The following is a 13,967-nucleotide window of genomic DNA, read 5'->3' as shown; positions in this document are numbered from 1 at the left end:
TTTACTAGCTAAGATACAAGCTGTTCTAGTGGACTTCTTCTGGGATCGGATGCACTGGGTCCCACAGAGCATTTTGTTTTTACCGAAGGAAGAAGGGGGCCAAGGTCTTATTCCTCTTGCCAGTAGAGGTGCTGCTTTTCGACTCCAGTTCATTCAGAGGTTCCTATTTGGACCCAAAGACCTTGTCTGGAGACCACAAGCCAGAACTATTTTGTCTCTAGGAGGGAATTTGGGTCTCGCAGAATCTTTGTTTTTAATGATCTTACGCACTCATAAACTTCATAATCCCCCAAAGTTTTATCAAGGGTTGTTTACTGTTTGGGGGATGTTTCATAAGCAGAGATCAACGGGCGATGAGTCACTATCATGGCTGTTGAAATAACCTGTGGTGTATGGGACACGCTTTAACGTAAAGGATTTAACAGGACCTTTCGTGATGCAGTTGTTTGTCTCAGCTGGGGTTGTCACACTAGGACATGTGGTCGATTTATCTGGACCCAACTTGTTCAATGCTGCAAGTCTGGCTTCACACGTAGGAGTTAAATCCATTAGGGTCATAAATCAACAGCTCTGTACCTGGTAATGTAAATTCACAAAGACTGACGTTTCTTTATTAACTGATAACTGTAATGGCCTCTGTCAGCCAAATGTTTCCTGTTGTGAATCTTCTTCCCAATTTTAAAGAATGTTCTGGTCAACTTTTGGAGTCTGAAGGTTTTTTTAATAATGATTTGAAAGATATGGGAGGAAAAGTTATGTACAAGTTGTATGTTAAAGTGTTGAATAAAAGTAAATTAAATGGTAGAGTTGATACTCTTTAGAAGGCTCATTTAGGAGTTGATAATGAGTCCAAACCTTTCTGGAGAACATTGTAAAAAATCACAGCTGACAAAGAGGGTAGGGGATTTACGATGGAGAATTTTGCATGGCATTGTGGCTGTTGCTTTTAATGCTTTTATTTCAATTGTTAATCCCAATGTAAGTGCTGACTGTCCTTTTTGTTTGCAGAGGGAAACTATTTTTCACTGTTTTTTAGATTGTTTTAGACTGAGTGCTCTTTTTTGTTTGCTACAAAGAATGTTCATGTTGTTTGGTGAAAGTTTTTCAAAACAGATGTTTATTCTTGGTTTTAAATACTGTCAGAAATGGAGAGTGAAATGTCAATTGTTCAATTTTGTATTAGGCCAAGCAAAAATGGCTATCTACATTAGCAGAAGAAATAAGATAGAAGGTTCTTTAAATTGTGATGTAAACATAGTTTTTGTCAGATTGTTGAAAGCTAGATTAAAAATTGATTTTGACTTTTATAAGTCTACAAATAATGTAGAAGAATGTATAAATGTATGGTGTCTTGAAAATGTGCTGTTTTGTTGAAGAAAAATGTGTTGTTTTTTGGGTTGATGTTGAGTTAATTTAGTAATATTTGTTTTGTTTTTTTTTGTACATTGGAAATGTTGAACTGATTATATTGTTATTTGTTTTGTTTTAAAGCAATAAAGAGGTTTTGGACCCTCTCTTTCTCTCTTCCTCTCTCTCTCTGTCTCTCTCTCTCTCTTTTGTTTTTTTTGTTTTTTGTGTTTTTTTTGCATTGTATTGAGCCACAAATTATAACAGAATTTGTTATGAGATTCTGCATCTGCATGTACTGACCCAAATATGTATTGGAGGGTCACATAGTCCATGATCCATCCCTGATATACAACCTGAATATATTGGGTTACACCAACAACAGGAATTGATTGGAGTCAGATCAGATAGAAATATCTCCTTAAGGTAGTAACTGCATGTTTTTACTATTTACAGACAGCAGTGATCATTATCAGCTGCTCTCAGACAGCAGCAGAGGAGCTGGAGGAAACTACACTGTCAGTTCTGCTGCTCTAAAACACACAGGAGTTTATGTGTGCAGAGCAGAGAGAGAAAAAACTGATTATTGCACAGCCTACAGTAACAAACAACCACTATGGGTCTCTGGTGAGTTCAAACTGAACCAGTGTGAGTGAAATTGAAAATAGAATATGTGAGAGTGTGTTGTATGATACAGTGATTGATGCATCAGGGGTCATATCTGTAGAAATCCGTTGTTGTTGTTGTGGTTGTTGTTGTTGTTGTTGTTTTTATAAATCTTTTAAAATGTTGATGTACTATAAAAACATACTGTAAGTTTCAGAATTCAGACCTTCCTCCCCAGTCCACAATATGTTTGGTAAAGAATTGATTGTCTTCTCAGGTGTTTCTCCTCCAGTGTCTCTGATCATCAGTCCCAACAGAACTCAACACTTCACATCTGTCTCTCTCTCTCTGAGCTGTGAGGACCAGAGTAACTCTGATAGATGGACAGTGAGAAGATACACAGACAGTGGACGGCTGGAAGATTGTTCATCTTCAGTGTGGGGATCACAAACAGGATCTAAATGTACAATCAACTCCACCATCACATCAGACACTGGAGTGTACTGGTGTCACTCTGAATCTGGAGAGAACAGTCATCCTGTTAATATCACTGTACACTGTGAGTCTGTGTTTTAAAAAATCTGTTTTTATTTATGTTTTTATTATTGTCACCAAATTGTTGATATAGTTTTGTTATTTGTAATCAGCACATGTTTCCTCTGTTCTGTATCTGGTGTGATTCTGGATAGTCTTGTTCATCCTGTGATGAATATTAAAATGTTCCTGTATTTTTTACAGCATGTAAATTTAAATGTATGCATCTCATCTTCAGCAGCCTCAGGATCTGATGGTTTTAATCTCATGATAATTGGAGTGACTGCAGGACTGACTGTCACATTTTTTATCATTGTCTTCTTGATCCTGCTGTGGCACTACAGAAACAACAAAGGTTCATCATCTGCCGTATTACAATTCACTGACACATTTGCAGACTGTTCCTAAACCTTTTTTTTTCAGGTTAGGAGACCAACTTAAACACACTTTTGTTTATTTATTCAATACTGAAAAGTACTAATAAAATTACAATAAATATTCATGTCATATTTGAAGTCAAGTTCTCCATCCTCTCCATCAATATTTGTACGATGCACAAGTAACTTCATAGATAAAGTTCTCCAAATAAGTCATTTATCACATTCTGCTTCAGTTAGGATACTCCCTACATAGGCAGTGAATCAGCTCACTGGGTTTTGGAACAGATCTAATGTGTGGTGAAGATTCTCATATCATTATATTATTGTGTTTTATTTTTGAACCCCTTTTTCTCAGAATATTTACATATTCATTTTATGTTTGACTAGATGTAAGATCTCAGCCTCCCTCTAGTGTCAGTCAACAGCAGAACAGCAGTCAGACATCAGAGCAGAACCAGAGTGAAGTGGGAAACAACACACTGCTGTCTGGTCAGTCTTTACCTGTTAACCATGAATAAACACCAATAAATCTTTACAAGACTGAGACTGAATACATTTAAAAATAACTGTCAACTAACAGAACAGATCTGTTAACTAAATAACAATAAATAACTAAATAACAATTCACTCTTCTAAAGTTTAACATGATATTTGTGTAACTGACATTTATATTTCGATTAGACTTCATTTGTTTTACTTTGTTTTATATCAGTAACAACAAGTTATGCATAACAAAATATATCTTATGTAATTTACAATGTTAATAGCACATTAAATAGTTAGCTGAGTGCTTTATTTTTTATGTCACTGTCAACATGAAAACTGTATTTTTCTGTGAGCTTAAATTCATAAGATGCATTATTTATTACAGGAACTGCTCATATTTATGACACTGTTGATGCAACAATTAATAAAGACATAAGCACAGGTAATTAATGATGTTACAGAAGGTAATTATGTCATGTTGATCGTTTACTAAGGCAGTAGTTCTTTTCTAAATAATTGAATCCATCTTTGTTTTACATTTCACTGTGACATTTGCAGAGCAAAATCGTTTAAAACAAATGTCTTATTTCTTTCTCTGTTGTTCATTGTAGACAGTGTAAGTGGACCTGTTGAAGTCACCTATGCTGAGATTGAACTCAAATCTACAGAGAAACAGAAGAAGAAAGGAGAAAACAAAGGTAAACTGAAAACAAAAGTCTCAGCTCTCATGTCACGTCAAGTCAAGTAAAAAAAAAAAAAAAAAAAAAAAAAAGTAAAAGACTTTATTGTCATTGTAGTAGTATTGGTCATTATTTTATACTCTCTGTGGAAGGGGTAGAGATTGTCTAAATATAATGATATATTTTATATCACTTTTGGACACACAGTAAGCACTAGTGACATTAACTGTTGGCATCTTTTAGGGGAAACCAGTGAAAGTTCTGACACTGTTTACTCTAAACTGAATCTGGTGACACATCAAGGTGAGTGTCAAAGTACAACCATCAGTCACAATTCACAAGGAGCCACTGAAAACTGCATCTATAAACATTGTTGAGAATTTAGAAATAAAATAAAAGCCATTTCAGAATACAATTATGAGCTTTAATTTTGTAATTTTACTGTAGTTTGAAATATGCTTATATTTTTTATCTTCAATGAGAAATAGTAATGAATATTCATAATTATGTATGTCATTTCAGATAGGGTGCAGCATAGGCATGATCAGTTTGGTCATCAGAGAAACAATGCTATACACACATTAGTTTTTACCATTGAATAAGATAAAACAGGAAATTTTAGCATTCCAACAAACAAATTTTCTTCATAGAAATTAAATTTTCAGTTTTAGCTTGCAGATGAATTTAGATTTAGATTGTTCTGTATTCTTAAAGGTTACATCAGGTTACAAAGCCTTTTAACTGTTGTGAAAGTTTCAGTTTATCTTGTGTTCTTCTTGATGTTAAATGTATGTGTAGCAGGGTTTTTATGATCATGGAAACATCAGAGAGTTTTAAAATTGTAATTTCCATGTCTGGAAAAATCACAGAAATGTTCTAGGTTGGAAAAAAGTTGTGTTATAAATGTATATAGTGAATGTTGCATTTTCATTGGTTATAAATACCACTATGTGAGTGTAATCTTTAGATTTAGATTTTAAAAACTGCTTATTCAGTAACAACAAACAACTTATGCAAAGCCATTCATTGGTCAAAAGTATTTGACTTGTTGTAGTTTGCTTGTTGTTCTTGGTTAGAAACGAGAACATGTTCACAATAATAATTACAAACTATTGTTTTGCTGTAATATACTACTTGTTTATATCTTTATTGCAATAAAATAAGATCTAACTGCTACAAAGCTAGTATGTAGCTAGTATGTGGGAGCGATTTGGTCATCATAAATGTGATGCTGCATGACATTCATGTTTGTGGCTGAGCAAATGAGCAATGTATAAATATCTATGAACAGATTGAACAGAACTGATTTTTATGAAAGTCTTAAATGCCTCTAATGTTTCTTTTTAATTGTTGTTTCTAAGAGTATCCTATAACTTGTCAATATTAAAGAGAAGTGCAAAAATTTAAGATAAAGAAGATTTTGAGAATTTAATTACTTGGGGGAAAAAAGACAGTTTGGACCAGCATCCAACCCCACCCACATCCATGCGTGACGCCCGCCCATATGAAACATGTCACCTTGTGATTCCCCAATCCCTATACCGGGGAAACCCGGAAGTATGTCGAAGCAACTTACAGTAGTTTCGGGGATCTATATAAAATAATAGGCCATTGTCCTTCGTTTTACTAATACACGTTTTCTTATCTGTGTAAAGGATGTCCAGGCTAAAATGCCACAGCTTAAATCTAATATATTTAAAAAGTCTAATATACGGAGCTGATTTCGTCATCATGACAGCCTGTAATACGCTTGCATTGACTACATTAGACTAATTGTTAATAAAAACCTTTAAACCTTACCTTGTTCATTTATGTTATGAGATAAAATCACATTTATTACGATCGACTTTAGGAATTTTAAATGTATCAAATTTAAAGGGGACAGTTCGATTTTTGGTATTGTAAAAGTATGTAAAATCATTGTAATAGTTGGTATTGTATAATTGTCACTTATTTTTATTTTATTTTATTTTTTTAAGCTGTGTTCCACTTATCATAAAGTGTTAACATTTAAATGATAGAATCAGCAGTTCTCCATATGCAGTAGGCTACACATACATAAATAGAGGTTGATTGCTTTGATTGTTTAAATAAGTGTTATGAAATGTGTCCAGGTCCTCCACATACTTAAAGATGAATAAAAAGACATCCATTACTTCTTTGTGCATTTTATATTTATTTTTTCACCAGCCAAAAGTTTTTTTTTATTGTTTTTTTTTTTCCAAAGAAGAGTCTTTGCTCACCAAGCCTGCATTTATTTGATCCAAAATGACACACAATTTAAGCTTCTATTTGAATATATTTTGAAGTGTAATATATTTCTTTGATCAAAGCTAAATGTTCAGCATCATTACATCATTACAGTCTTCTGTGTCACTTGATCCTTCAGAAATCATTCTAATATGCTGATTTACTGCTCAATAAAAACATTTCTGATTATCATCAATATTTAAAGCAGTTGAGTACATTTTTTTCTGGATTCTTTGATAAATAGAAATATCCAAAGATCAGCATTTATCTGAAATAAAAAGGCTTTTGTAACATTATACACTTTACTATTCAAAAGCTTGGAGTCAGTGTGTACATACATACACATTATTACAGAATTAATAGATTATAGAAATTAATACTTTTATTTAGCAAGGATGCTTTAGATTAAACAAAAGTGATGATAAAGACATTTATAATGTTTCAAAAGATTTCTATTTCAGATAAATGCTGTTCTTCTGAACTTTCTATTCATCAAAGAAACCTGAAAAAAAGCTACTCAGCTGTTTTTAACTTAATAATAATAGTAATAATAATAACAATAATAATATTGAGCAGCAAATTAGAATATATAATGATTTCTGAAGGATCATGTGACTGGAGTAATGCTAAACGTCATATTTGAAATCAGTGGAATTAATTACATTTTAATAGAAATATAGAAAACTGTTTCAAATAGAAAAAGTTATTTTAAATAGTAAAAATATTTTAAAATGTTACTGTTTTTGCTGTACTTTGGATCAAATAAATCCAGGCTTGGTGGGCAGAAGAGACTTCTTTAAAAAAACATTAAAAATCTTACTGTTCAAAAACTTTTGACTAATTGTGTTTAACATAATATATGTTCCAAATATCATAAGTCTGAGAAGTTGAATGAACAGTTGAATGATCAAACAAACAGTTTGTTATGCAGTACACATAACTACATACATGGGCTACACGGAGAGAGATTTGCTCTGAAAGACTATTCACAGAACATGGCATGAGGCCTTGTTCATCAAGACAATTTGATATGAATGTGTCCAGCTCCTCCAGATACTCAAAGATGAATAAAAAGACATCTCTTGCTTCATTTGCTTTGATGGCATTCTGTTGATTTTTACTGTTCATCTGTAGAAAGGCAGGACCTTTCACCACCCCATAGAATAAATCACAGTCACTCTGTTTCCAGCACCATGATGGACCTTTGCAGACTTCCACTTTATGTCCTCTTGGCGCTCCTGTTAAAAATAGAGAATACATGTGTTGGAAGGTATATGTGTCCACTAAAAAGTATTCACCTCATAATTTAGGCTACCTCATCATTCTACATGCAAACATATGTATGATTTATATATTTATTTATCTATATCAATATCTAGAGAAATACTCTCACCATACCTCCATGCACCACTGCATGGCTTATGTAGTCCTCCAAGTGAATTATAATGAGTATTTTCTTTACTGGTAAAACTGCAGCAGGGACCCCTCAACCCGGCAGAACTTGGACTGAAAATGTGTAGAATGCACTAAAACATTGACAAACATTATGTGATCTTTCCATCAATAAAGAAAAATACAAAGATAATTTGTGACTTTGTGAATGAATGTGCCGTTTTTCATCTAACCCACGCACGCACACGTATTATATATATATATATATATATATACACACACACACATATATATATATATATATATATATACATACACATACATACACACACATATATATATATATATATATACACACACACATATATATATATATATATATATATATATATGTAAATGTTGTTAGCTAAGTAATAACATGTCTGTGTGAAGTTTAAAACGCATACTAAGCATGCCGAACTGTTGTTTATGTACGTGAACACAACGACGCACACATTCTTAAAAGCTGTCAATGTTTTTACTTATGGTAAATACCAAAGATATATTTTTTACTTACCCACATGGCAAACAACTTCTTCTTTTTAGCAGTTAGCAACAATACGAATTATCTTCATATCGATGCTTCTTCCTGTTTCAAAATGAATGAACGTGACCTATTTGGACACGGGCGTGGTTTATGACGTTGCACTTGTGGGCGGGGTTGGATGTCCACTGCAGGCTGCAGCGAGACGCTCCTCAATATTTTTGGACATTTTTAACAATGCTACTGTAATCTACATAAATAATTACAGTTAGTATGCAAAAATAAATAAATAAATAAATAAATATATAAAATTCTAGCATATTGTAAACCACTTCTGAACATGCATTCCTTGTATCCACAGCCAAAGAATTTGAATTCACATGTGCTTATCCTGTTCTGAGTGGTGTGTGAAAATGTTGCATGCTAGTGTTGTTCACATGATGAGAACTGCTAGTTACGGTAACAGTGCGATGTTTCTGAATGCTGCTGAAGAGGAACACATGGTGTCAGATGCTGAATGTGTGTTTGTAAGTTGTGAAACACAAAAACAGAAAGCTGTTTTAGAAAATGCAGTTATATTTGTGATATTTGGCTAATATATAATGGATTTTAGTGACTAAGCAATTGAGAAGAAAACAGTGTGTCATATTATGTTTGTGTTCAGCTACACTTTGACATGTATTTCATCCCACTGTTTCCTTTTTTGTTTTTTTGTTCACTTTGTTTGGATAGTTTCTTAGGTGACTAATAGGCTTTGTCCTTGTTTGTTTCTGTTGTTACCAATTGTTCACCACCTGGGTCTTGTTTAGTTCCTCACCTACCTGTGTATATGTACAGCAGGTACATTCATGCTGTAATTACCATAATTATGAGATTCCAGCTTGGATATCAGGTACTGAACCAAGAAATACTGCATAATGTTTCACAGTGTTGTCTTGTTGTTATATTGCATTTTTAGCCTAAGTGTTTGTAACACTATCGTGGTACCAAAATAAGCTTGTGGTAATTACAGGTACTAATGGTTACCCGAACCTTCCAACTAGTCACAAGCCTTCAGAAGATTTAGGTATCGCAGGAGGCAGGAAACACACTTGACAGGTTAAGGTGATTTAAATGTTTTATGCGTATATATCTAAACGCAGAGAATAATCGTGCGAAAATACAAACTAACAGATGAGTGATTACTCAGAAATTCAGTTAATTTGTCCTCTTCAGAACAATGACGGGAGGATTCTTCGATGGACAAATTAACTCACAATTTATGCAAACAAATCACAATAACGTTAGAAATGTTTCCACTTGAACAAAGTTCACTCTTATTTCACCTACTTTTGCTTATACTATCTGAAAATGTATTTATGTATTTAACTCCTATTTTAACCCTTAATTTGAAGTTTACTTCTCCTCTCTTATTTGTATAACAATTTACTTTTTCCTCCCTCAGGTTACATCAAAAAGTACTGAGCTTTAAACCATTTAACCTCCCACAGTGGCCACAAAATGCTCAGGTACGTACCACACCCCAAACAAAATAAACTAAATCAAACCTCAATGTGTCAATATCAGGATCACATAAACAGAAAATACAATGTGTCATTCGTATCGCTACACAATGATGAATGAGCAACCATTCTCTATGAATGGGGAGATCAACTGACACCGTCTCTTTAAGGGCTCAGTTTACTCAATGAGCAACCATTAAATCTTCTGTCCGCTCAGTTGAGAAGTATAGTGTGCAGGAAAAAACTCAAAAAATGTATCCAACCAGTTTTACGATGAGAATCCCGTGAATTTCAGTCCGTTTCGCTCTATAGATGGCTCGCCGTCTACTTCTCGTCCTCGAACAGTCAGTCCCGCATATACGAATCGATAGTTTGAACACAGTCTCCGACAGCACAAAAAAACCCGGCCTGCAAATACCGGACAGCACACTTATTTAAATCACATCAGTTCACCATAAACTAAAATTAATTTCGATTCAGTATCGTTCACTCTATCACTCATTAAATCACAAGATTCATTGTTAACCGTTTACAACACTTCGAACACTAGTAACATACCAAGTCAAAAAAACATTAATCTTGTCCTCAGTTTACAGAGTACATAGTTTTAACAAACATCATTCTGATTTAATATTGAACTCACCAATTCCCTTGGAAAACAACGTAGTTAATATGGTGTTTCCTCTGTATGACGCAGTTAATATAAAGTTAATCAATCCGATCTCAAAGTCCCCGATTCCACGTTGGTAGTTTATTTTTCTCACTCAAACAACAAATCTCGTTAGATTCCGACCTCCTAATTGATTTAGATTTTAATTCAACTGTTATTCTCTTTAATAGTCTATTTCTGCTTTCTTAGCGAGCGTTCTATCCAGTTCAATCAAGTCTCTCTTTTTTTTTCCCGAACTCTTCCTGGGTGGGGCTACCATCAAGGAACAAATCTAATTGGTTGGTCTACCTCTGCAGTGAAACTCTACCAATTTTCCGTGCAGTTTTACTTAATAACTTCCAAATTAATATAAATTTGAAATTAGTGCATTTTCACAAAAATACAACTATTTATTTAATTTACTAAGAGAGTTTTATGCATTCTTTTTTTTTTTCCAGAACTGTGGCCATTCATTTTTTCCCTTAATTTGACCCTGGGCTACACTCTCCCCCTTTTAATATGTGCAAGTCCCTTTGCACACCATCACCATATCCAAAACTGGGGAATCTGAGTTGTTCTACAGACGTGAGATCTTGAAATGAGTCTACAAGTGCCATATTGAGACCTTGAAGAAGGGACTGCACTATTGTCACAAGAGGATTCCCTAGTTCAGGGTAAGTCAATTTCTTTGGCCTCTCTCTTTGTCTTGAAGATCTTCTCACTTCACGCTCATTTTGTTCTGTTGCCGATTCACCCACAACTCCCTCACTCGACGCTTGATTACTGGAACTTGCCTCATGCAAGGGTCCTCTTTCAACTTGAATCAATGGAACTCCTGACTCTCCCTGCGTACTCAAGGTAGGAAAAACACTTTGTTCACTGACCTTTCCTTCTACAGGTAGAGCTTCTGAACTCACAGGTGAATTATCTCTTGCAGCTGGCTCTCTTTCTGGTAAACCATTTGCAAAAACAAGATCACCAATTGGAAGGTTATCAACAGCTGCAAACGCCTCAGGTGAAACATCTGCAGATCCTTGATTTACCATCAGACCGGTATTAGGTGTATCTTCATCCATGATGTTAAACTCTTCCATAAAGGACTTCTGAGGTACAAACGGCTCATCCATTTCAAACATGGGTCTTAAACAATAGACCTCATCTTCCTCAGAATCCTGGAACTCTGCTCCTTCTGTGGATGTCTCATTTCCCCTTCTTTTCCGTGTTTTCCGCTTCGGAAATGAACCTTGAGTTACCGGATGATCTACTTCAGAAGGAAGGTCACCACAAGGAAGTAACAGATCCCTATGTAATGTTCGAAATGGGCCCAGCTTGGGTTTCAGGGCGTACCTTAAAAACAGGAAGGTCACCACTTTGACTCTCCACCACATAGACCACTCCCTCCCACTTATCTGCAAGCTTATTCTTTCCCCGTAGACGAACATTTCTCACTAGGACTCGGTCTCCTTTGTGCAATTGGGAAACAGTGACTCGTTTATCAAAACGTGCTTTGTTCCTTCCGGCCATTTTCTTAGCATGTTCGGATGCAATTCTGAAACTCTCCTCCAAGTTGGATCTAAGTGTTTTCACATACTGGTAATGTGAAATTTCCTCCTTGTCCCTTAGAGGTAATCCAAAAGCCAAATCCACAGGAAGTTTAGGCTGTCGGCCGAACATCAGTTCGTATGGACTAAACCCAGTAGTCTCATTCCTGGTGCAATTATAGGCGTGGACAAGAGGTTTGACATAGTCTTTCCACTTACTCTTTTTTTTTGTCTCCAGGGTTCCTAGCATACTCAAAAGAGTCCTATTGAATCTCTCGACAGGATTACTCCTGGGATGATATGGTGTTGTCCTGACTTTTCGTATTCCAGCTAATTCACATAACTCCTTGATCAAATGAGACTCGAAATCAGGACCCTGGTCACTATGCAATCGCTCCGGATATCCATAATGACTGATAAAGTTTTCCCACAGACATCTTGCCACAGTTTTGGCCTTTTGATTCGGCGTAGGTATGGCCAACGCATACTTCGTGAAGTGGTCCGTGATTACTAAGATATCCTTGACATTACTTTTATCCGGTTCCAAGGTCAGGAAATCCATACACACTAGTTGCAAGGGACGGACAGACGTGATATTAACTAATGGTGCAGCCTTTTCGGGCAAAGTCTTCCTCCTTATGCACCTTCCACATGTCCTAACCTTGTGTTCAACATCAGAAGCCATCTTAGGCCAATAAAACCGACTTCGGACCATATCCAGAGTACGTTCGATACCCATGTGACCGAGGTCGTCATGCAGCTGCTTAAAAACATCTTCGTGGAACTTTTCCGGCAAAACCAGTTGGTAAGTAACCCTCTCAGCCGTGTTCCTTCTCCTGTACAGAACTCCATTATGCAGCTCTAACCGCTCTTTTTCCCTAAGTAAATAGGGCAACCTCGGAAGCACATTTCTTGCTGTAGGAGAGGGACTTTCTCCAGTTCGAATCGATGTGATAACTTCTCTGATAGATGGGTCAGATAGCTGCGCACTCTGGATTTCTGACTGAGACAAATGTGGAATAACGGGCAACCCTCCACATTGCTCCTCCTGTGCATAAACATCAGGCACTGCATTTCCGTGCATTGCTAAGGAACAAACAAAAGCGATGGGCAAGTTCTCAGAAGGTTCAGAACATCGCATGAGACAACTGTCACATATGGCCTGCACAGCTTCATGACTCACTTCCTGTTCACCAGAACTCATTAGGTGTTTCTCTACAAATTTCAAAATACGATCTTGCTCCTTCTGGGAGAACGCTTCATTCACATGGTTGGAATGTGGTCGTCGTGACAGCCCGTCAGCATCCATGTTCTGCTTTCCTGACCTATACTGCAGCTTGAAATTATATGTCGAAAGTGCAGATAACCACCTGTACCCTGTTGCATCTAACTTCGCTGTGGAAAGCACATAGGTCAGGGGATTGCTGTCTGTCATCACGGTAAACTGGCTGCCGTAAAGATAGTCATTGAATTTTTCCACCACCGCCCACTTGAGTGCAAGAAACTCTAATTTATGAGCGGGATATCTTGATTCACTCTTCGAGAGTCCTCGGCTTGCATACGCGATCACCCTGAGCTTCCCATGCTGTTCCTGATACAGGGCGGCACCTAAACCTGTTGTGCTCGCATCTGTATGTAGAATATAAGGCAAGTCTGGGTCAGCAAAAGCCAAAATTGGTGCAGTCGTCAGCTCTTTGATGATCAATGCAAATGCTTCCTGGCAAGCAGTAGTCCATCTGCTACCAAAATGGTCTTTTGGATTTCGATATCCATCATTTTTCACCTTACGTAATTTCTGTGCTGGGGGGTACCCAGATGTTAGCTCATTTAATGGTCTCACCTTCTTTGAAAAATCCTTTATGAACCTGCGATAGTACCCAATAAACCCGAGGAAGGACCTGAGCTCTTTCAAAGTTTTGGGAATTGGCCAGGTTTTTACCGCTTCCACTTTCGCAGGATCAGTTGTTACACCTTGTGCAGAGACTATGTGGCCTAAATATTTCACAGAGGTTTGTGCAAAAACACATTTCTCAGGAGCCAATTTTAGACCATACTCCCTGAGTCTAGTCAAAACCCT

General features: G+C 36.1%; 2 protein-coding genes and 1 long non-coding RNA gene across 3 annotated transcripts in view; 1 reads left to right on the top strand and 2 right to left on the bottom strand.

The window, feature by feature from the left end:
• Window positions 1–5,522, top strand: part of LOC127160736 (hemicentin-1) — a 37,903-nt gene extending 32,381 nt beyond the window's left edge. Inside the window, exons 19-26 of the mRNA XM_051103387.1 lie at window positions 1,804–1,974; window positions 2,231–2,512; window positions 2,726–2,842; window positions 3,255–3,356; window positions 3,739–3,795; window positions 3,965–4,051; window positions 4,277–4,336; window positions 4,556–5,522. Coding sequence (XP_050959344.1) covers window positions 1,804–1,974; window positions 2,231–2,512; window positions 2,726–2,842; window positions 3,255–3,356; window positions 3,739–3,795; window positions 3,965–4,051; window positions 4,277–4,336; window positions 4,556–4,635 — 956 coding nt within the window. The 3' untranslated portion in view covers window positions 4,636–5,522. The remainder of the gene's footprint in view (window positions 1–1,803; window positions 1,975–2,230; window positions 2,513–2,725; window positions 2,843–3,254; window positions 3,357–3,738; window positions 3,796–3,964; window positions 4,052–4,276; window positions 4,337–4,555) is intronic.
• Window positions 5,523–5,536: 14 nt separating this feature from the next.
• On the bottom strand, window positions 5,537–8,343 carry LOC127160735 (uncharacterized). The gene is made up of 3 exons (XR_007826837.1): window positions 8,232–8,343; window positions 7,682–7,809; window positions 5,537–7,521 (listed from the first exon to the last, which is right to left on the bottom strand). It is a non-coding gene; the product is annotated as an uncharacterized LOC127160735 (long non-coding RNA).
• Window positions 8,344–9,171: 828 nt separating this feature from the next.
• LOC127160734 (uncharacterized) lies at window positions 9,172–12,096 on the bottom strand. The gene is made up of 2 exons (XM_051103386.1): window positions 10,344–12,096; window positions 9,172–10,108 (listed from the first exon to the last, which is right to left on the bottom strand). Exon 1 carries the CDS (start codon window positions 11,789–11,791, stop codon window positions 10,832–10,834), a length of 960 nt encoding a protein of 319 aa, XP_050959343.1. The 5' UTR covers window positions 11,792–12,096; the 3' UTR covers window positions 9,172–10,108; window positions 10,344–10,831.
• Window positions 12,097–13,967: the final 1,871 nt, after the last annotated feature.

The sequence above is a fragment of the Labeo rohita genome, unplaced genomic scaffold (assembly GCF_022985175.1).
Source record: "Labeo rohita strain BAU-BD-2019 unplaced genomic scaffold, IGBB_LRoh.1.0 scaffold_445, whole genome shotgun sequence".
NCBI classification, from domain to species: Eukaryota; Metazoa; Chordata; class Actinopteri; order Cypriniformes; family Cyprinidae; genus Labeo; species Labeo rohita.
Note: the sequence above shows the minus strand (reverse complement) of the source record. Positions and strands in the feature narration are given on the sequence as shown.

What these genes read in the sequence shown, in the direction of transcription:
- LOC127160734 (XM_051103386.1), bottom strand. Translation starts at nt 11,791, where the DNA reads ATGTTCGTCTACGGGGAAAGAATAAGCTTGCAGATAAGTGGGAGGGAG.